Genomic DNA, 22,874 nt, shown 5'->3' on the forward strand with positions numbered 1-22,874 from the left:
ATGTATATAGTGTTACAAAGTCACACGCTTCCAAAGACCTGACAGCCTATAGTACCCGTACTGCGCTCCCACGTATTTGCACTCTGATTTGTGTTGTGCATGAGCAACAAAAAAACGTGGACGCATATACAGATGAAGACCCTAACTGTGGCCACATAGCAACCAAATAGAAACAAAATCGAAGGTGGGCTGGCTTTTCTAGTACAAGAGTTTAAGACACGCGGTTTTGTATACATTGTGCATATTTGACGCCTCTATGACAGACGTACATTTACGGATATACAGGCTCGGTACCCGGTAGTGTAGAACTCTCCGTTCTCTACACGTTGATACCGTTCTCGTTCTCCTAGCTTGTACAGGAAACCCACAGTGGAGAGCGGAATGCGCACGAATTCCGTCGTGGACGCCAAGTTTTCAAATTTTAAAATAAACTACGAAAATACATTCCAAGCTTCTGTGCTTTCCACTTTAGAAATCACCATATAGTTGACATCTTGGAGAATGATTTTCATGAGGTTGCTCGCACCTGCTGACGAAAAACGAAAGCTTAAGACCTGCGTGTCGGAAAACTCAACGGTCAAAACTAAAGCATGCATGATGGCGCAGTTTTTATGCGGTCAATACTGTTTACATTAAAGTCTATGCTTCCACGCTCTGGTATCGTACTGAAGTGAAGAGACATAGGCCACATCCAAATATATCTTTATTGGATCAACGAAAAAAAAAACATGCTGCAGGTAGAAAAGGGAACCTGCAGGAGTCACTCTGCCATTAAAAATGTAACGTTTGTCTAGCATATTGGCTAACGCTCCCATGAAGTCAGGCTGCGATTCGGTGGCCGTCTCCCTCAGTTCATAACGTATATACGTGTCGACGAGGCAGACCAGCTTCGTTCAATGGGTTTAATGAGTCAACAGACACAGCGCAATATTAATTCATGAGTTGCCTTCTATTTTGATTTTCTGAAGTATACGTTATGTTGAAACATGTAGCGAGGTAGTTATATACTCCACTGGAAAGCAACTGCCAAAGAAACGTCAGCAGAGAGGGAGCTTCTGCCAAAGAGATAGACAGTAAAAAGAAAGACACAAGAATGAAATGCATTCGTTGTTTTGTCTTCTTCCTTGCACTCGCTAAACCACAAAACAAATCCATAGATCACAAACTTGTAACGTTCCGGGGTAGTATATACGAGTAATTGCCACCGAAAGTAGTGTAAAAACTCCACAGTGTGCGTTTCATTCTGCTGCAAATGCGTTACGTTGTAAGCAAGCTATTAAATGCAAAGTATGTCACAGAGTGTGCTTTTACGGCATCGGCGAATAAAATAAACGTATACCGCTGACCTGAGAGCTATACAGAGCACAGATCAGCCGTCATGCTGCAAACTATAAACGTCATTACGAAATGTTAAGGCTAAACAAATTTGACGTGAAACAATGTCATAGTAGATGAAGAAGAAGAAGAAAAAGGAAGAGATCGTACGCCTCTATGAGTCTGCGAAACGCCGAGTCCAACCTGTGTAGGACAATCTATAACATGAACAAGTGACGTGTCCTACAGCCAAGGTCTAACTCAGATGGAGTTATTTCTTCCTTTGGCCCTTCTTCTGCCTGCAGCATTTAGTATTCTTCTATTACATCCGTATCCAAGGACACCGATCTGGAAATAAAAAAAAAGACACGTTCTGAAACACTCCAAGAAATGGAAGAAGTTGAGAGAAACCAAAACATTTGCTATGAGTATTCACAAGCCGGCAAGTTTGCTGGTGCACTTTGATATCGAGTGTAGGCATTAGAATCCATAGTTGAATAAAAAGAACACGAAAAGGAGAAACAAACAACACAACACGTGTCCATGACCGTTTTTGCTTTGATGCTCTTTTTGTTTATCTATTGGCTCCAACCGACTTGCCCCGTCCTTCCACACTTTGTAGGCAGTAGAATTTCAGGATTAATGATCCTTTCTACTTCGTACAAGTCTATATTGTACAATTAGACAGGCAGCGTGTTCAAGTAGACTGTTAACGCACGCTGTGGCACTCATTTCTGCCTCTTTGGTTATAAACATAAATGCAGCACTTATGCAAGTGAGCCTCGCTCCTGCAGAATTTACGGGGCAAGTTTTCGTGGATGTGCTGTAGCACGGCTGATAGGAAGGGGGCGCCAAGCGAACTCGACATTAACGGTGAAACCAGTGATTTCCCCAGAAATTCATTGCTGGGGGGGTGCCGAGCTTTCAATGGGGGGGGGGGGGGGGTATGCTTGGTCAAGGTTCCGCTTACGGAATTTTTCTTAGACACGGAAAGAATCGTGGCACAATGGTGACATCTGCACAGCTTTCCCGTTTTATTTGTACATGTTAGAACACAGTACATTAGAATACAGATTCACGACCGACAAAGAAAAAAGACTAGCACCTTGTCTCACGAAGCTCAATGAATACCTAGCAACCAACGGTGAAAACCTTAGACGAAAAAAGCAGTATACCTCGCTTGATTGAGTTGGGCGCAAATGGTTCTTCATGATCCACATTGAGTTTGCGGGCCTGCACGCATTTTTGCTCGTATATGCGCGCAATATATGCATATTGAACAGTCACTTTCAAATGATTTTAGAGAAATGCATGCTACGATCATCTGCATGGCTGTGGTCCTACAGCCCAAGTTTGACAGTACATGATGCAATTCGCTGCGCCGGACTCACTACCAGCTAGAACGTGCTGGTGGCCGAGTTGGTTGGGGTCACCTGAGAAATTTCAGGGGGGGGGGGTGTTGCAAAAATGCAGGGAGGGTGTACACCCCCCCTGAGGGGAGTGTAGGGAAATCCCTGGGCGTAACTGTATTCCTAATGCTATTCATTCAGACAGCTCAAAGGTCGCCGTCATTTCTCACAAATCAGTCATTAGCTAAAACCGTCAGTGCGAATTGCAATAGTGGAACTTCCGACATTTACCTCGAGAACGACGTTCCTAGCAACTTGACTAGTTTTTCCCTCGTGTCGGCTTTCGTTTTCTTCGAATGGAATTCTGCTGCGAATTCCTGAAGGCGGCTTGACGTAAACACGGAGTGTTCCCGTTTCCTCAGCATGAATTCACTAGGCAGTAGCCACTTGTTTTCGAGGCACTCAGCAACCGTGGGACGTTTCCTGAAACACGAAAGTATGGACATCCTTTCTGTTGAGCGGGGTCGTACGCTGCAAAATTGTTGAATACATAAAGGAATCTTGCAATATTCACGTTACCAACAAAACCCGTCACGCTTTCAAAACATACTTCGGTTATGCGGAACTGTTGGAGATGAGGTTCACAGGGGCATAATAACAGTGTAAAAGATTTGTTAAACGTTGCATACTCAGGCCTCCTCTTGAAGAGCATCATCAAGAACCTCGTCACCTCCGTGGATGCTTCTTTGTACAGCTTGTCGAAATGATAACGAACGTATAGAATGTTGTTTCTCGTGTCTTCGTCATCCGCTCCAAGGAACGGTGAGCAGCCACTGACTCTATGGGTAGCGAGACAAGATTGTTAAAACCGGAAAGCAAAATAAAAAAGCAACGTTCTGGCATATAGTATATCTCCACGTGCTAATCTAAAAGAATTCCATGTCTAACAGTGCTATTTAGCTACAGGGTTCTTAACAAAATATAACTCTCTCCTCACTAAAATGGCTCGACCCATAATGCTGGTTTACTTACAGAATGTACAAGAGAACTCCTACGCCCCAAATGTCTGTAGCCGGAGAGAGTTCCTGGTCTTTCAAAACCTCGGGGGCTACACGAAAAGGGAATATGTATATATATTAATAATATTATATAGGTCGCACTCATCTGGAATGCCCTGGAACGTATTCACTTATTACACTCCGTATTGCGGTTGCAAATACACGATGCCACTTACGTAGGTACTCCAGGCTTCCAGCTTGCGGTCGTTCGCAGACGGGTCTTGAAATGAATTGGGCGGACCCGAAATCGACGAGTTTGACGTTGCATGTGTGTTCATCCGTCATTACAACGTTGTCGGGCTGGAGTTCGACGTAACACATGCCACGGAAATGCAGGTATTCCACGGCATCAAGGACCTGGAACAAAGTTGTACGTCTTCAGCAGATCACAGCGTTGTTGCAACGAGTGCAGTCCAGATCATGCACTAAAAGATGTGATGAAATAGCATAAATGCAGGCAAGCTGGGGGATGAGATCAAGTGTATAGAAAAAGCCTGAACTTGGGCAAGGGAGCGAACAGAAAGGACGACACTGCTTGTGTCGTGTCGTCCTTTCTGTCCGTTCCCTTGCCAAAGCTCAGGCTTTTTCTATACAATAAAAGATGTGAAGCAGACAGTGTTTACTGGATCCTTTCAGGTCTAAGTTGAGGTAGAATCGGCGAGCCTCTCGAAACCAGTGTTGTACCCGTTACCGAATTATGGTATCGCGATACCGATACTCGTTACTTGAGTAAAAATATCGAAATACCGATATCGATACTTCTTTTTTGAAGTAATTGAGTACCGCTACCGTTACCAAAAAAAAGTAACGCGATACTTTGCCCGGTATTTTTGTTGGAAATAAGAAGTAGATGCAACATTGAAATCTCGCTTACGCGAACACCCCATTTGTATAATAGCAAATTCGGAAAGGCAGGTTTGCAGTGAAAAGACAGCATATTTATTATGTAGCTCGGACACTTTGCTTGACTTTCATCAGTAGCTGGTTCTCAAAGTCGTCTTCTGCCATCCTAGCAGGCCGTGGTCTCTCCGTCAGCTGACAGACGCCAATATGACAATTATGTTAGTGTCGCACCCACACATACCGTGGAGTCCAATGATCAAGGAAACCTATCCGAAGTTACACTACCACAGTATAGCGTGACTCAGTGTGACACGGCAGCTTAGCAGTGGAATCCAGAGCGACCTCTGGCCTCTTGACCTCTGTTCGTTGACCTCTATTCTGTTGTTGAGTGCAGCGTGGTTATCTCATCCAGGTTCGAAGAAAAAAAAAAGTGAACATGTGTTTGGTATAATTCCCGTTGTCGAGCGCTATAGGCGAACCAGTGACAATGAATAAGAGTAAGAAATATGGTCGGTGAAGAAAGGGTGAGGCACTAAAAAAGTATCGATAACGGTAAAGTAACGGAGAGCGCGTTACCGTAAATTTGTAACGGAAATACTTTTCCGATACCGATTTAAAAAGGTATCGCGATCCGCACTCCGATACCGAAAAAAGTATCGATTACTGTAATGGCGTTACGTACAACACTGCTCGAAACCCAATCCCTCTCACGTTGCACTCTAAAAACAGCTTCACAACACGAAGGTAGAGTAAACAAGCTTGCTGGTGTGAAGTCTCCATAGCGAATAGTCCTTAACACTGAGGAGTGAAGTTGGACGACACATAACACGAATCAGAACCAGCCGTCATTCAGAATGATTCATTATCTTTCCTGATTTGTTGAAAATGGGAAGCGTACACCTTTTTGTGGCATTTTGGATATGTGTTAGTTGCCACAAAAGGCCCCTTGTAGCAAGAAAACAAGACATGAAATAGAAGTGCACGTAAAATGCTGCTACAAGCAACGTAAATTGCAGAGGCTGACGCCTTCTAGTTCAGGCCACTACAAGCGTTGACGACCGACGCTGTGCCTTGAAAGTAACATGAGGGAGGATCACAAGACTACATACTCGACTAGGAGGATCACTAGCACAAACACTTTCTGAGCTATTGCACTGTAGCATCCTTACCTGCTTGATTATGCGTGCCACAGTATCTTCATTGTACTGATGACGGAGGGTGAGGTATGTCAAGATATCAACTCCTGGGAGTCTCTCCAAGCCCAATATGACGAGGCCGTCGTGGAAGCTGGCCGTCATCAAGGACACGACGCGCTCGTGGGATAGAGATTTTAAGATTTCATACTCCCTCTTCGCAGATGATTCGATGTCGGAGCTGGCGATAACAGCCTTTAGAGATGCTGAGCATTTTTGTTCCTTCGCCCATCCGTTTACTACGCCGCCATAGCGTCCACTGGGAATGTTGAAGAATTAGCAGAATGAGCACCACAGCGTAGGCTGGAAAACGCATACGCATATGTACTTACACGTAGACTTCAGAAACAAAATTGTAAAGCTCCTGCACGCCGCCTGTAGCAAGTTGCACAGGGTTATCTTCTCGGCTGTAATCTATCGCCGTGCCGTTTTCTGCGCCTACACCGGCTTCCTGCCCTCTTTCAGCCATGTCTTGCTGGAATTTGTGTGCTCTAGAAATTTTGATCTTTTGAGTAGAACCTATGGAATAGGTCAGTGAAACCCACACATGTTGAGAACGATTTCATAGAGAGTACTACTTCGATAATAACATAAAATTCAGACGTACCTTCGGGTTCGGTCGTGCAGGGATCGGACGGTATGCTAACCTCACTCCAGCCGAATTGATTCTTGGCGCTTACACGAAATTCGTACGACGTCGATGGCTTCAAATCATGCACGACCCAGAATTCGTGAGTAATGTTCTCCGACACCTTGGTCCACTCTGTTGCACCTGATGACGTAAAATTGCAAAGAATAAATTGGAAATTCTAGACGTATTCGGGAGTGGGGGAGGGTATGTTTAATGGTTGAAAAAAAAAAACAAAGGGAAAGGTTAGTCATACTAGGGGTCCAGATTAACTCCAGTGATTTACGCACTTAGGAAGCCAGGATAGTCAAGCATCCCATGTCCTAAAACTCACTGCGTATCCACGAACCCGAACCCACAGCCCAAAAGAAACCTTACTTTCATCAGAGCTTAATTGAAAGTAGCACTTACCCGTCTCTCTCATTTCGAGACAGAAATAAAGGGTTCTTGAATTTCCTTCGTATTTTGGATTACACCAGTGAACATAGATTTGATTCGAAGAGCACTGTTCGCAGACAGGGTGCTCTGGACGACCAGGCCGACCTATGGTAAAATGTGCGTATAGTTGAAATGTACCCAATAGCACACCTCGTTGTAACCCAGAATATCAAAGATGCAAAATGGTGGTGATTTCTATTTTGTTCTCGCTGTGGCTTACCCCCAACTCTCAATCTTGCATGACATACTGTAGTACCGCGAGCATTTCTGGCAACGCACTTAAAGACCCCTACATCGTACGCTTTGCCGGGATTGAGGTGGAGTTCAATTCTGCCATCTGGGCTCTTCTTAAACTGGAATATGAGAGCATTCCTTCAGAACTGATCACCGTTCTTCAACTTGTTAGACTGTACCTGTATCCTGCTGCTTTCTATGAGTAGGCCATCATTCCTGAACCAACTGTACTGTGGGGGTGGATTACCGACAGCGAAACACTTGAACACTGCCTCATCGTTTTCTCGAATGACGCAGTCTTGTATCTTTTCCCGGAAGTAAGGTGCCGTTTCTGACGAGAAACGTCATGAGTAGTCATGGGTACTGCGCTTGTTTGAGGGAGTACTATTGAAGACGGACAGGCAAGTTACCTGTTGTCATTTCAACTGGCCGCTTGCCCTTCATCGCCTCTTGCTTGAGATGTTCGAGTTGTTGATGCGTGTATCCCAAGCTCCCCACTTCTCGCTGAAGCCTTAAGGGCATAGTTCGAGTGGACAATCCCTTCTTCTCGTCGTCAATTTCTTCGTCCATGACATCGACGAACTTCCTGCGCTCCCGCACAACTACCTGTGGGTAGGTGTTCCTCTCCGAGTGTTCAAACGCCTGAAAAGTTGATATAGAGAGGAAAGCGAGTTCATTACGGGCACCGTACATTATTACTCGCACTTTTGCTCAAAAGTTTTAATCTTTTTTTTCTCTCTCTCTCTAATTTAACGGCTCCGGTCGTACCTGGAAACCACCCCAGTGCTTTTCACGCAGATTTGCAGCCAAGCTAGGACTACGCTTGGCTCCAACCCTCAGATATTCGCGAAGTCGAAGTGGGAAGTCCACATCGCGGAGCTGTAGCAGATAGGTGTCTGGACCGCCTTGGTAGCTGTAGTACAGAAATTAGTGCATGTCGAAATGCCTTCGTCTGCATCGCAGGTGTCAAATCCGGGTTTGGTCCCGGTACGGAGAACTGCAGTAAGCTGCGCTAGTGCGCGTACTTACTTGCTTTCAGAGCGAATGTCAATTGGCTCTCGGGTGACTTTCTCGGCATAAGTCTCGTCGAACTGCGAAGGCTTCACCTTGGTGCGACCTATCTCACGTGCAGGGCTTTCTGGTGGAGTGTACACCTCATCTGGCGGGTAGATCATCCTGCTTGGATGTGTAAAGCAGGATTCAAGCGGTCGACGTCTGTAGCAGCGACGACAGGAGGCGTTGGCATACTAAACGACATAAGTAGCGAAAATATTGCTCGTGTATCCTCTACCACCCCTTACAGAAGGCAAATGGAGCAATGTATGATTCCAAGCCATAATGCGACGACTTGCACGATGAACTCACCCAACTCTTCCACTTCTTGTGGTAGTCTCTAAGCCTGTCAATATTTGACAAACTGTCTCCCTTATCAGGAACTTCAGCGATCTGACAAAAATGAAGAAAGAAAGAAAGCTTATTTTAACTTTTCTCTCTCTACGTGTTCAGTCATGGTCAAGGGATGAACCTTCAAGGAAAAGAGGAAGGAAACCGTTGACAGGAAAAGGTAAATATTATTTTGTTTCTGTGATTCCTCAGTGATTTCCACATATTCCCGGCGCTGGTATCCCTTCTTACTTATTTCCTCCTTCCTTGGCAGATGGCATTATGCTCCAAACGAAAAGATTACCTTTAGCCAGGGATGGTCGAGGGCGGCCTTGACATTAAGTCTTTCACTGAAAGGGAGAACGAAGCTTCACGGTTTAGAGGGGTCGGATGAATATTAAAAGAAAAACATGGATAAACTCATGGATAGAGAACACGCATTAACAGAATCATTCCCATATACGATTCAAGAGCATGCATTTCATTACAAATTTTAAATACGTCTAATACCTCCCCCCCCCCCCCCCCACACACACACACGGCAAATTGAATGTCATTCCCAGCAAATGACATTCGCTCCGTGTCACACGGTGAAACCAAATTGCAGTACATGCGAATGAGTTCGGGGAACTCATTCGCTTTTCCCTCTCGCCCCGACTGCGTATCCCCGCAGTAGAGATGCAACAAAAACAACAACAATAAACCGTTTGAAGAATTCAAACACGAATGAAAAGTTGTAATCCAATATTTTATCACGAATTTAATAACTTTTCACGAATTTAATAACTTTTCACACGAAGGAAGGATTTTTCGATGAACTACCCTCGTTCCCAGTCGCCATGTTGCCAAGTGTGATGCAGATAGGCTTCACTTGTCTTTGCTTGTGATACTTAGCCAACGGAGCGTCGCCCAAAACATAAAAATTTTGTGAAATAATCTAATGCTTCGCTAAAAAGAAGTAAAAATAGAACTAATGTACCTGTATAATATGCGTCATATGTTCGGCCCTGATGTCCTAATTATGGACGGCATTATTTGCGAATGACATTCGGTTCCTTCGTGTAGCTCGATGCAATACAAAGGAATGACATTCGGTGCGACTGTCATTCGCTGGGAATGCCATTCAGTTTGCCGTGTAACAGGGGTACAACTTTGTCCACCAACAGAAGGAAATTGGTCGGCTCGCTGCACTTGCGTTTACACATCCTGGTATGTAACTAAAGTGGCTTGTATTGCACATGATCTTACCTAGGCTCGAACACGAGTAACTTCCCAATAAAGTCGCGGGCATCGTCCGAAACTTCAGCGAAACTGTCATCTAGGAAATTGATTTTTCCATTCTGTACGTTCTTGAGCGTTTCTCGGTCATTCTGACCGAGGAATGGGGAAATGCCACTGAGCCTGTGGATAAAGAAGAAATAAATACATACACCCGGTGTCGCAGTTCTTAGCGTGCACTTCAGTTTCCTGCTGGTTTTCATGTCACTCGGTTTGCAGCGACATTCAAGGATAGGTTAACACTTACAAGATGTACGTCATCACGCCGACGCTCCTGTAAAGAAAAATACTGGCTTGTAAAAGTTCTGTAACATGTAAGGAAGTTGAATTTACTGAGACATCGGCAGTTCCATATTCATAACAGCTTCGCAAAAGAGAGGGAGAGGTCTTATTGCGTTTGTCCAGCATTAAGCCACCAAATTACAAAGTACACAAAACATTTAAAGCGAAATACAAATACATACCACATATCAGATGACAAAGTCGCTGGGCGCTTGTGGGCGATCTCAGGCGCCACAAATTCAGGATGACCGTACTCTTGAATGAAATCCTTGTTTTTATGTAGACGAGTTGCAAGCGAGAAGTCTCCAATCTTGATAGTATCGCCGTTGATGTGCGTTACCAAAACATCTCCAAGCTGCATAGTAAGAGTTATCATGAAATAGGCACATTGTGTATGGTGGATGAAAAGAGCGATCACTACGCGCCCTATAGTAAACGTACACACCGGATTAAATATACATACCGTAAGTCCAAGATGAGCAATATTCTGGGAATGCATGTGGTTCAATCCTTCGAGAACCTGACGAATGTAGTTTGCTATTTCATGTTCAGAGAGCTTATCGCGACTGGTGATGTTGTCCAGGAGTTCTCCACCACCGCATCTGTTTATCAGAATGTCAAAGGTTTGCGTATGATAGTTGAAGCATGGCTCAGTTGGGCGGAACCCATTTAGAGTTTCATCGGATGTTAGCATCAGTGACTACGAAATATGCTAACACAGAGGCACACTGTTCCTCCGATAAATGCTACACTTAGAACCGCTCCTTGGTTCACTGAAAGAGGTTGTGTAAAGCCGACACTTGTGGACTGCCTATACCCTGGCAAGCGTGAAATGATATCACTCTTAGTGTTTTATCTCCAAGGATACAAATCTGTAATGAGGGACATGGACTGCTTCGTTTCGAAGGCATCCCAGAGGCGAAGCAATTTTGGGTGGCACAGTTGTCCCATCATGTCGAGCTCGTGCCGCATCCAATCTTTGAATCGTCCTGTGCCGTGCATTGCTTTGACCCCATAACTCTTGCCGCTTTCACGTTCCACGGCATGGTACGTGATACCCTGCGTTCCCCTGAAAAGAGTTATCGCAGCCAGTTATACTTCTTCAAAATTAGTGCCGATGTATACTTGAGTAAAGTGACTGCGAAAAGGAATCCCAAGGCATACCTGCCAAGCTCGTCGCCAATATCGTAGTACTCTTCGAAAAGTTTGGAACGGGGTTTCACCACTCGCGGCTGCCGGTAAGTCTTGAATGCAAACTCATCCTCTGATTCTGCAAAAGAGGAAGCACAGTTGCCGTATGCTCGACTTGCATGACTAACACTTTAACAGCAGTGTGCAAAATGTCCGTTTCAAGTTTATTGGCGTACTTTTGTGCGTTTTCCGAAGGGCTTTGCCAGTGCTAGGTGAGGACAATATTTTTGCTGCCCTCATTCAAACACCGAATCGTCTGAGATAACATGCCATCGGACTTGCAATAAATAAATTCTCAAAATTCCCACTCAACCAGCACGCTAAAAATACCACAGTGAAACAGACTCTGTGGAGTCGGACACGTCCGCTGATATTGTGTTATACAGAGTTTTAGTATACCGTTACCGGGAGCCTGGTCGGCTATACCGCGTCTACCGCACCCAATCAACAGATACGATTCTGAGTCACGCACGCTGTCATTGGTCACGGTATAGGTACGGTAACTTGACGGTGACGTTACCAACGGTGTACTAAAACTCGCTATTAGGACCCCTGTTATTGCGTACCTACTTCGCAACTGTAATGAACAGTTTAAACAGCTCCAAAACCGTAGCTAATTCTAATTTTTCAACACCTGTCACCTTTCTTGTACGAAAATAGAGATTCTCGAAAAACAGGTATAGCAAACTGGTCTATCCGTCAGATGAGAATACGCGTACATACCTTCGATTGTGAGAGTAGCGGAGCAAGAGGCTGTGCCAGCAATGTTACTGGCTGAACAGGAATACAAGCCAGCGTCACGACTGATCGACTCATTCAGGGTCATTGTGCACACATCGGGTGCTTCCCAAATGATGTTGGTTCTGCTGGAATCGGCGATGGGGTGCCAGTCTTTGTACCACTTGATCTTGGGGTACGGTTTACCAATGACGCGGCACTGGAGCTGACCCCCACGGTGAACCATAATGGTAGTTGGCTCAAGGCGTTTTGTGAACACAGGTTCCTCTGGAGAAAAAAAAAGACGGGATGGTAAAACATTGTTAAGAGCTGTTATATTGAGATAGAGCGTTATACACACTAAAGAACTGAACTTTACCGCATAACACGCTGTGCAGTAAAGTTCTGTTTTTCGAGTGTGCACTATCGGATGTCACCTACCGGCTAGGTCCAGATAAATACTCTTCATTGCCTCTCCGTGCTCATTGACAGCGCAGCAGGTGTAACTGCCGACGTTTTCCTCAGTCATGCGAGTGATAAACAGCGTCACTTGACCGTTGCGATCTTGCAAGGAATCGTATCGACCTCCTTTCTCCAGCTGAAATTTATACAGATTACTTTGATTGCCTCAGTTGGTGTAAAACAAAAGTTGCTACGGGAAGTTAGTGAAGCAATCAATCTTGAACCCAAGGATTGAGAGGGCTGTCCTAACCTAAGCATCACTTAATATATATTTTTAAAGGAGCTCACTTTTGTATCTTTAAAATGCCACGTGACATCTGGTTGAGGGTGTCCATAGACCCAGAATTCAATGCTGACCGGGTGGCCACGAATGCCATATATGACATCTTCCTCACGGCGCAAGAATCGTGGAGGAGAACCTGCGATGCATATTTTGAAGCAAATGTATTGTTAAAAAAAAAAACAGGGCGGCTACAAAGTAAGAAAACAAATAAATAAACGAGCTGCTGATAATAAATGGGAAGAAAGATTTTAAAAAAAATTACGACAATTTTTGTTATCTGTATTCGACTCATGGCCTTATGTATACCATCAAAAATAGGTGTACCATACATGGCACTCCGAAACATAATAACAGAAGAAACAGATCCTCCTGTTTGGTGCTCTATGCTTCTCGTGATGGCAAATGTAATGGGCTGAAACGAGAAACTGGAAACTGGGGTACTAACCGTGCTTGTCAAGCGGCGGGTGTTCAATCTCGTAGTCCTTTGGTTTGAAATCTTTGGGCACAGGTGGTTCGCCTCTGAGTTGACTACGGTGGGCGACTACATGAGGAGATGGAGCACTCACGCCGTGCTTGTTGGCTACCTTCACACGGAAGCGATAGTCCTTGAAAGGCTCCAGACCCCTGACATCGAGCTGCGTGTCCTTGATGCCTGTGCCAAGCGTCATAATTCAAGGATCAAGTGTTCACTGAGGGTATACTTGCACTGTACAAAGAACCTTATCGTGATTGCTCAAAACTACAACACATTTGTTCTTAAACATAACGTTGAGTTTACAGGGAGTGCCCTTACAAGCTGAACTGGTCTTAAAAGACAAAGGAGGCACTTACCCGTTTGGTATGGATGCCATTCACCGTCTGGATGGGAAGCCATTTCCAGTATGTACGTGACAGGTACTCGCGGCGCACGTGGTATGGAAGGCGTCCATCCAATGGTCACATGGCGATCACTCATGCGACGTATATGTGGAGTATCCGAGAGGGGAGAGGGTACACCTGTATAATACGGCTCATATTCACAGATATGGCGTGGCCTTTCATAGGTCGGCGGTTCAAATTCACTAATGGGAGGGTGTCCACGGTACGGCATAGAGACATCAGGGCGGTCAAATGGCTTGAAGGTTGGTAATGGGGTATAGTCGCCGCCATGAACGGGGGGTATATCTGAGTGCATGTGAGGTACCGGACGATGGTACCTGTCATGGTCAGACGGTCTATCAGCAGGCTGGTAATCGTTTGCATAGTCGTGGGGCCTGTCACGAGGTTCGTATAGGTCTCTATGATCCTCGGGTCTGTCGAAAGGTTTGTACGACGGGATATCTGTTGGTTCTCTGTCATAGGGACGATCATATGGTTTGTGCGGTGGGCGTTTATATCTATCATCGCGGTGTGGAGTGGGCTGTGGGACCCAGCCTTGACCTTCGGGTTTTTCGTACGGCCTGCCTACGTCCGGGAATGTGCGATAGTCGTAGGGTTCAGTTTCACGAGCATAAGGTTCGGATCCTGGAATACCGTTACGTTCGTCGTGTCGGTCATCGGGTTTGCGATCGTCAGGTCTGCGGTCAAGGTGCGGTCCGCCTACATCCGTCTTTTCGTACTGCGGGCGCGATGGAGCCTCGTAAGCATCGGGACGATCGTATGGCTTTCTAGACGGGGCTTCTGATGGAACAGTTTTGTGGTGATCCACATCTGGTCTGCTGGAAGGTACGTCCGATGGACGCTCATAACGATCGCGTTGGTCGTCTGGCGCCTCATAAGGCGAGCGAGAAGGTTCCGATATACCATCACGGTCTCCTGGTCGCCCGTAAGGTTTACTAGTGTAAGGTTCGCGATCAGTTTTGTCAGGTCGCTCATACTGCGGTACGCGAGAAGCATCAGGAGCACCCTTTGCGCGTTCTTCTGGCTTATCATAAGGGGTACGAGATGGAACATTTGTGACACGATCTGTATCACCTGGTGTGCGGTAAGGCCTGCTTGGCGAGGGTTCTTTCCTACTAAGTTCAACAGGCTTGTCATATGGTTTTCCTGTAGCGAACTCCGGAACTGCATCACGCTCGCGGGGTTTCTCATATGGGGACCGGGGTGCTTCTTTACTACCTTCATAGGGTTCCTCGTACCTAGGACGAGGTCCTTGATCTCCGCGCTCAGAAGGTCTGTCGTAAGGTGTCCGCGGTGGTTGCTCGGCATCGCGATCGCGTGGTTTCTCGTATGGGGACCGAGGTGCTTCTTCATCACGCTCATAAGGTTTCTCGTACCCAAGGCGAGGTCCTTGATCTCCGCGCTCAGACGGCCTGTCGTAAGGGGTCCGCGGTGGCTGGTCGGATAAAACATCGCGATCGCGTGGTTTCTCGTATGGGGACCGAGGTGCTTCTTCATCACGCTCATAGGGTTTCTCGTACCCAGGACGAGGTCCTTGATCTCCGCGCTCAGAAGGTCTGTCGTAAGGTGTCCGCGGTGGTTGCTCGGCATCGCGATCGCGTGGTTTCTCGTATGGGGACCGAGGTGCTTCTTCATCACGCTCATAGGGTTTCTCGTACCCAAGGTGAGGTCTTTGATCTCCGCGCTCAGAAGGTCTGTCGTAAGGTGCCCGCGGTGGCTGCTCGGCATCGCGATCGCGTGGTTTCTCGTATTGGGACCGAGGTGCTTCTTCATCACGCTCATAGGGTTTGTCGTAGACAGGACGAGTTGCTTGGTCATCACGACCATATGGTTTCTCGTGAGGAGCACGCGGTGCTTCCTCACGTTCATATGGTTCATCGTAAGGTGAGCTTGGCGCTTTTGCATCAAGGCTCCTGGGTCTTTCGCGTATTAAGTGTGCCGGTGGATAGTCTCGATCACGAGGTCTTTCATCGGGCTTCTGCGGGTATAACTCGGGAAGATCACCACGATCATGGGGTTCTACAGGTTTGTAGGCCGAGGGTTGAGTTACATCACCAGGCTCATGCATCCTCTCTACGGGCTCATACGGCGAGGGTTGAGGAAGGTCACGACGATCATGGGGGCTACTGGGAGGTTCATGCGTGTAACGACCTCCTGGATAGGGTTCATAACCATTCAGCTCAGGTGGCTTTGACTCTAAAGGACTACTGGGTTCTGCAAAAAGAAGTAAATAATTCACATATATTACTAACTATATATTAACAGAATGACACTGCACCTCAGCAGACAAGCAGTGCGAGCATTGAAATATGCATTCATGTTGACTATGCTACAACCACACTATTTTCTATATTAGTTACTTTGTGTGAAACTACACTGAACTGTGCAGCATGTCATATATTCACCAGAGATCTGTTGCCGTTAGATACTGCCGAGATAAACAATGGACTTTTTTCACAACGGCCTATGCGCGTGCGCATGACCTTGAGGCGCCGGAGAGGGATATTTCTGTCTTCACTAGATGGCGCAGTATGGGGACGACAGAAGTGGGGACCAGTGGGGAGACCGCACAAAAGGCGCCAGCTCGTCGGTCTACCTCCGGACCGGTTTTGGTCCTTTGTGCTACCCACGTGGATTTGTTTTGACGCGTTCCGAGCGTGGTTCGCTGGAGAGCCGCTAGGATACCACGCGTATGTGAAAAAGGTCCATTGAGATGTGAGGACATGCACACGAGGGAAATACTGGACACCGTTGAATGGATAAACACAGCACCTAACTACCAATACGGGGTAAAGAATGGATGTACATCGACTTTGCAGATCTCTGGGACATTTTTTTTTCTTTTTTTACATGTGCATGCATAAGTCTTCTCATTCAAGTGCTTTAAACGGTCTAGTCTAATCTACATGACATCTAGGAAACATGCAGATTGGAGTGAACAAACAGGGGTGGTACATTTCCCAAACAGAACCTGGACGTGATCTGCTGTCCAAAGGCGGTTGTTTCTCACGGATGGAGCAGTTGCGCTTGGAAAATGACGCATAAGACTACGGTATGCGAACTTCCATGACCGGCGCTCGTGCGGCACGCATAGACCTCGAGTTTGCACTGAATCCAGCGTGGAAAATGCATCGTAGGTATTTAACGTGATATTTAAACATGCTCTGCAAACGGCAACCGGAAGCAAGGTAATCCCTCGATAAGCTTTGAAAGCGTAATGCATAAAGGTTGCGCTGGGACAGAGCATCTCACCTGGTTTTTCGTAACTTGGGTACCTGTCTGCCGTAGGACGTTGTTTCCTTCTGCCAACAGGAACTGCAAAAGTATAAGATTCTGCATTCGAACTATCTATCGAGTGCCTCTCTTTAATTGACTACAGAAAGATAAATGCGGAAGTCTCAGTAGGCAGACGTCCTTATAGGCCACTAATGGAAAACAGAGTACTATGAGATGGGAGCAGTATCAAGACGCAATCGAATGCTTATTCCCGCTTAGAAAGCTTGCGTCTCTCGTGCCTCTTATGATTTGCATGACGTGCTATTGCGCACGGCGCAAGTTAGCACCAGATATGGAAAGTTGATTTCCGCGCGCGTCCCCAAGCAGCCCAATGTACTGAAAGTCGAGTGCAATGGGGGTGGCCTGTATGTGTCTTATCAATGTTCTTTAGTTTCACGAGTTCGTTCAAGGCCTTCCACCTACCCGTCCACCCCTATTGCACTCGACTTTCAGTACATTGTGCTGCTTGGGTCTTGTTGACGATTGATAGATACTCGACAGAGCGATAGATAGATAGATAAATGCTGGGTCAAAGTGCTAAGAGCCATTGCCGCTCGGGATGTCACTGAAATAAGAATTTCGGAAGCATGTTTACCACTCGTTACAGCATTTTTAGTCCGAAAGATTATCAAAGCATGGGAGGCCGCATCATTTCAGGGTTCAAGGAAATATTGCACGATGTAACCCTTTTACACTATTGTAGGGTGCCGACGGGTCGGAAGAAGAGGAAGAAGAAGAAGCGAAGAATAAGTTAGTCCGAACTCGGGCAAGGGCCTTGAATAAAACTAAGGTTCTTGTGTTGGGCATATTACAACTATAGTTGGCATATAGGGCATATTACAACTTTGAAAAGTAACAGGCACAAAATCGTCTTTCCGCATTTCGAGAAAAAAGAAATGTGAACGTACGATTTTATGTGAACTTAGTGCAGTTTCTCGATCGCTCGGCAGATCGCGTAACGTGAAACGGCGTGGACGCAAAGCTGCGTATAAACTTTTGAAATCCTGTTATTGGTTTTACACAGTTATGTTACTTTACAAATGTTTGTTGCGAACAAGTTTTAAAAACGGACGTAAGTAAAACTGGACATTCACTATAAGTTGGAATTGAACAGCTGTTCCAGTTCGCCCCGTTGTGGCGTTATCCAGTCCATGTTCCATTCAAGGCATTGTTCGCTTCAACTGATGACATCCTGCTTTATGCATGTGCCTCTGCAAGGCAAACTTTCGTCTGCGTTCTGTTGCAGTTGCAGCTACTGTTTTCTGCATTATGTAGAATATCCGAAGCATTTCGGGTATCCCCGCATTTCTCTTAAGACACGAACGAGACTATACGAAGCAAAAGTGTTTCGCCTGTCTGATGGCGGGATTGCCAGGAACCTCTGAGCTCTGGACGTACGACATACACGCGCAAAAACGAAAAATTCCCAACATTCCTGGTCATTTGCCGAATCGTATTTTGTACCGAGCAATTTTCACAAGCTGTACCCCTTTTTTAGATTCTTGCTCACTGTCGCCAATGACCACGGGTGAAGAAAAATGTAGGACGACCACCGTCAGCACCCGAGACTCTTTTACGTGGCCATGACATCAAACCGGCAACATATTCTGTTGAATTAGCACGTTGACGAAAAAAGTCCTCAGTATTATTCTCAGTATATATATATATATATATATAGTTCTCAGTATTATCGGTGTGTAGAAATACAGGTGATAACATCTTCCTCGACACACAAATTACAAATGTAGGACAGCTTTAGCGTGCTAAAGCTGTCCTAGTCTCAGTCCTAGCTGTGTCACTCATGTCAGTATGGCCATGCGTCTGACATCGATGTTTAAGCACCATCGTCGCCACGCAATATGAGACTCGTCATTAGTCGATGCCGCAACAGTGACCGACCGAAAGGAACTTTTCCGGGGGTTGTTTCCTGAATTTGCGTTTCCTGAATGTACCCAGTGTGGCATTTCGTACGTGATATCAGAGAAAATCGCTCAAGAATTTCTAGTTCAGCTCTGAACAACAATAGACATAGACAACACAACCACGTAGACATACAGTGATGTGCTCGTCGTCACAGTACACTTCCTCCCCAAACATAGGCATGCCCAGCTCGACTATTTAAACTGTTAATTCATACTATTCTTTGTAGATTTGATGAGCTATTAATATGGATATCTTTTCGAATGTGTCTGCACGTAAGCTTGAGACGAATGACGCGCTTCGGTGGCGGTCCATTTCTAGTGGGTGAGAGTTTTAAGGATTTGGTGCTGAGAGTTCCCATTGCCCAATGAAAGAGTGATTAAGTGAATAAGCCACAAACAAGCATTCGTATGGTATGTCAACTTTAATGGCAGCAAGTACTGAAAAATGTACATTCTAGAATAAAATCGCGGTTGTTGCGTGTCTACATGCAAAAGCACACACGGTGGCATTACTAGTGGCTGCCTCTTGAGCATGGCGATATTTTCCTTCATTGTTGTGTATATAATTCTACGTGTCCATATTGAGAATTTCTAGGGGGGTTCTGGTCGTGAACTCTCAGTCTAGTCGTGCCCGTACTGCTGATGCAAACCCAACCTTATTTTACGTAAAGACTTTCTGCGGCACTAAGTGGGAATTGTAGGGACCACAAGCTAATAAAATGTAAACCCAAACGAATTTGAGAAGAAATCCTCTTCGGGAATCACAATCATCATAGGCACCATACTAAAACACGATTTGTCCTGCGAATTTTAAGCCTAAAGCAAATTTATTTCGCACTGAAACCTTGCAAGTGAGATGCCGCAGAACATTTACCTATTGAGCTTCTTAATTTTCTCATTTCATGGCTTAACACTTTGTGCCCATAGCCCTTCAAATGGTGTCTATTTCTCTCTCTTTCGGTATCTTTTGAGAAACATTTCAATTTCAATCGGGAAGAGTTCGTTTTTTCATCACCTAAAATATTTTATCGAAAGAGATCACTTTTGATTGTTCTTAATTAGTACGTCCCTTTGCGTTAGATAACTACGAAGAATATTACACATCTATCGATGGCGTTTCCTATAAAGATATATCAGTAAGACTCCTCCTGGGGCTTTTACATGTCATTGGAATTTGGCTTGAAAATATTTGTTCGCAGTTCTCGTCATGACTACATGAATCATTTTGGATACCAATAGCTACGTAGGGTTACGACACGAATTTTTATTACCAGTGTATATTCGATTTTAGGCACAATTGCTCGCGATCATTCTAGATATTCTATGATCATATTCATAATTATGAAACTATCAAAAGTGGTTCATACTACATGACGGCCACAGCATAAATTTATGACACCATTGTTCACCATTTCTTGTTCTTCTTTGGTTCAGTTGTGTTGGACAGCTGCCATTTGAAAGCATAGTGTTCAAGGAAAATATCGGACACATTTTTACGGAGAAAAATATGGTAATATCGAAAATATAGAAATGGAAAGTATAGAGGACCTGGTTAGTTTCTATGACTTCTGTAGCCTTTTCGGCGTTCGCAGCGAAAGTTCCGTGAGCTGTGCGTTTGAATGAAACTACAGTATAATAGATCCCGTGGCATGTTGTTTCGAAGTTTTGGAATGAAAATGACGTTGTTATGATTAGCAGAACGACGGTTCCGGTTACGGATCTCAAAAACTGTCTCCTCTCTGTTCTTGAATGCGGTGCTGTTAATTTATACAGCAGAAAATAAATATTACCTGAGCGCTGGTTTTCTTAGTATTCTCGTGTACTCAGTGCGGTATGATGTATCGTAATGAAAGTTGTCATGCAACAGTAACTTGTACGAAAGCCATTCCCCGCTGTCCTGTTATGCCAAATAAATTTATGCCTGCTCGTGTATCGCCACCATGCGCGCAACCATACATACGCTGATGACAGAACACACTATTTACACATGCGCGTAGTTTATCGGTGCCTAAATCATCGCACAAAAGATATGAACTTTACAATCCTATCCAACGATGCATTTCTTTAGCACAATATATTTCTACAGAGGGCATTCCCGCAGGACGATAACAGCGGGTGAAAAACCAGCTATAGAGTTCTACGGCGACGTTCACTGTCGCACTTCATTGTCACACTCGCATGGTACGATAAAGAGCTGACTTTTTACGACATTTTGAGGCATATCCTGGTAGATCTATGCAGCATGGTAACAACTGGTTATTTGTAACGTACGTTTCAAATCCGTTATACTTTATGCACGTCATACACGCTATACAGGTATTTACACCTTCTATATACATATTAATTTATGATCTACCAGCGTCATTTGAACATTTGTGAAGTCCTCCCAATTATTTTAACATCTGATATATTCAAATGCGACTAATTGCTCCCGTACACAGTAACATTCTGAATTTGAAACGAAATATGTTGTGCACACGAATGATTCAGTATAGATGCTCTGGATAATGTCATTAGTCAGAACGATACTCACTATGAGCGAATATGTAACAGTAAAATCGTACTTGAATAAAAGTGAAACATGCTGGAAACATAGCTTATAAGCTATGCCGTTGCTATATATTGCTATACATTGCTATACATATATATATTGCTATATATTCTATACATTGCTATACATATATATATTGCTATATATTCTATACATTGCTTATAAGCTATCCCACTTGAAGTGGCATATACTCAGTGGAGGCTAACGGCACTAAGCGGACCAACGCTGAAACTCGTACAGCATTTTCTTGCGCAATATGAATGGGAGGAATGCTATAGCGTGGAATCGACTATGCGGGATAGAACATCAAATACTTTGATAACTAAGCTTACATGTCGCATGTTCTTTTGAAACAAGTGAACACGAACTGCTCCAAGTTGTCAAATACGGGAGGACTCTCGCAAGACGTATCAACCTTCCCTTGAGAAAGTAAAGTCAGAAGCATGGCCATGACTAGACTGAGAGCTACTACACATCCTGCGACGGGATGCAGCGGAAGCGGTGAATGCCGTAAAAGGGGTTCCTTACTCTCGAGACGCAGGCTGCCGATTGAAGAGTCGCTTCCATGAGGATTGTAGATGGAAGCTCGGTACTCGCCCGCGTCTTCTGGACGTACATCACGAATGATCAGTCTCAGAAGTCCGTTGGGCTCCACCTCCACGCGATGTCGGTTGGTTAGCGGCAGTTCTTCGCCATCTTTAAACCTGCGGAAGCACGCAACAAATAGGATTGCGTTCGCGTACCAAGTCATGTGTGATGTGACGACGTTGACAGGACAGGAGGTAAAGTGGCGACGTCCGAACTCACCATTTTACTTCAGGGAACGGCGTTCCCGCAATACAGGCTGTGAACTTCGCCGTGCTGCCTTCAGGTGTATCCAGGTTGTTAAGCCGCTTCACGAAGGATGGAGGCTCACCTCTCTCAGCTTTGTCCCTGTAAAGAAGGGAGAGATAATTGAGTATATGATCTTACGTCTAGAAGCAAGATTCAGCACTAACTGACAGACACTGAGGGCATTGTTCAAATCAGCTTTCGTTAACGCACCTTACAGAAACCTTGGCATCGCACCAATCTTCCCCAAGAGGGTTTTTTGCCCGGCACTTGTATACACCACTATCCTTGTCACGAGGCCAAGGAATGGTCAATCCGCAAAGGTCGCCGTCTCTGGTCATACTGTACTTCAAGCCAGGTTCGATTGGTTTTTCGTTATAATACCAGGTAACCTCGGGTTCAGGATGACCAGTAACTCGGCACTGCAGCTGAAGAGGTTGATTGTGCGGCGCCTGCGAAATGTTTCGTCCATGATTAACTAATGGAAACGAGAATGTGCTCTAGAGCATTGGGATGAAAGCGAGCTCTCAATTCCTAGAACGTTCCCCTAGTAGTAGTTACCTCCATGTCAGACAGTCGTTTGGTAAACTTTGGCTTGGACATTCCAGTAACGGATGCTGTTCCGCAAGAAGATGCTTTACCAACAGGATTCATTGCCCTACATTCAAACACGCCAGCGTGGCTCGGATGAGACTTCTTGACAGACAGTCGAGCCTACGGGTAATCCAGGGAGTCACGTAGGTAGATTTCATTTGCACTACT

General features: G+C 45.3%; 1 protein-coding gene across 4 annotated transcripts in view; it reads right to left on the minus strand.

The window, feature by feature from the left end:
• Positions 1–690: 690 nt before the first annotated feature.
• Positions 691–22,874, minus strand: part of LOC135377640 (obscurin-like) — a 99,553-nt gene continuing 77,369 nt past the window's right edge. For 3 of the 4 annotated variants that reach the window (XM_064610209.1, XM_064610210.1, XM_064610211.1), the window contains 32 exons: positions 22,674–22,826; positions 22,326–22,564; positions 22,089–22,214; positions 21,810–21,985; positions 16,785–16,847; positions 13,485–15,746; positions 13,099–13,305; positions 12,659–12,789; positions 12,350–12,506; positions 11,915–12,196; positions 11,165–11,270; positions 10,869–11,069; positions 10,464–10,602; positions 10,183–10,355; positions 9,966–9,992; positions 9,689–9,841; positions 8,745–8,790; positions 8,423–8,503; positions 8,087–8,304; positions 7,826–7,970; positions 7,468–7,699; positions 7,237–7,388; positions 7,044–7,176; positions 6,797–6,928; positions 6,365–6,529; positions 6,090–6,276; positions 5,734–6,016; positions 3,898–4,078; positions 3,696–3,771; positions 3,353–3,502; positions 2,955–3,146; positions 691–1,662 (listed from right to left, as the gene is read on the minus strand). In XM_064610209.1, coding sequence (XP_064466279.1) covers positions 1,623–1,662; positions 2,955–3,146; positions 3,353–3,502; positions 3,696–3,771; positions 3,898–4,078; positions 5,734–6,016; positions 6,090–6,276; positions 6,365–6,529; positions 6,797–6,928; positions 7,044–7,176; positions 7,237–7,388; positions 7,468–7,699; positions 7,826–7,970; positions 8,087–8,304; positions 8,423–8,503; positions 8,745–8,790; positions 9,689–9,841; positions 9,966–9,992; positions 10,183–10,355; positions 10,464–10,602; positions 10,869–11,069; positions 11,165–11,270; positions 11,915–12,196; positions 12,350–12,506; positions 12,659–12,789; positions 13,099–13,305; positions 13,485–15,746; positions 16,785–16,847; positions 21,810–21,985; positions 22,089–22,214; positions 22,326–22,564; positions 22,674–22,826 — 7,008 coding nt within the window. In that variant the 3' untranslated portion in view covers positions 691–1,622. The remainder of the gene's footprint in view (positions 1,663–2,954; positions 3,147–3,352; positions 3,503–3,695; positions 3,772–3,897; positions 4,079–5,733; positions 6,017–6,089; positions 6,277–6,364; positions 6,530–6,796; positions 6,929–7,043; positions 7,177–7,236; positions 7,389–7,467; positions 7,700–7,825; positions 7,971–8,086; positions 8,305–8,422; positions 8,504–8,744; positions 8,791–9,688; positions 9,842–9,965; positions 9,993–10,182; positions 10,356–10,463; positions 10,603–10,868; positions 11,070–11,164; positions 11,271–11,914; positions 12,197–12,349; positions 12,507–12,658; positions 12,790–13,098; positions 13,306–13,484; positions 15,747–16,784; positions 16,848–21,809; positions 21,986–22,088; positions 22,215–22,325; positions 22,565–22,673; positions 22,827–22,874) is intronic. The other variant, XM_064610212.1, reaches the window with a different exon arrangement.

Source organism: Ornithodoros turicata, chromosome 1 (genome assembly GCF_037126465.1).
Source record: "Ornithodoros turicata isolate Travis chromosome 1, ASM3712646v1, whole genome shotgun sequence".
NCBI lineage: Eukaryota > Metazoa > Arthropoda > Arachnida > Ixodida > Argasidae > Ornithodoros > Ornithodoros turicata.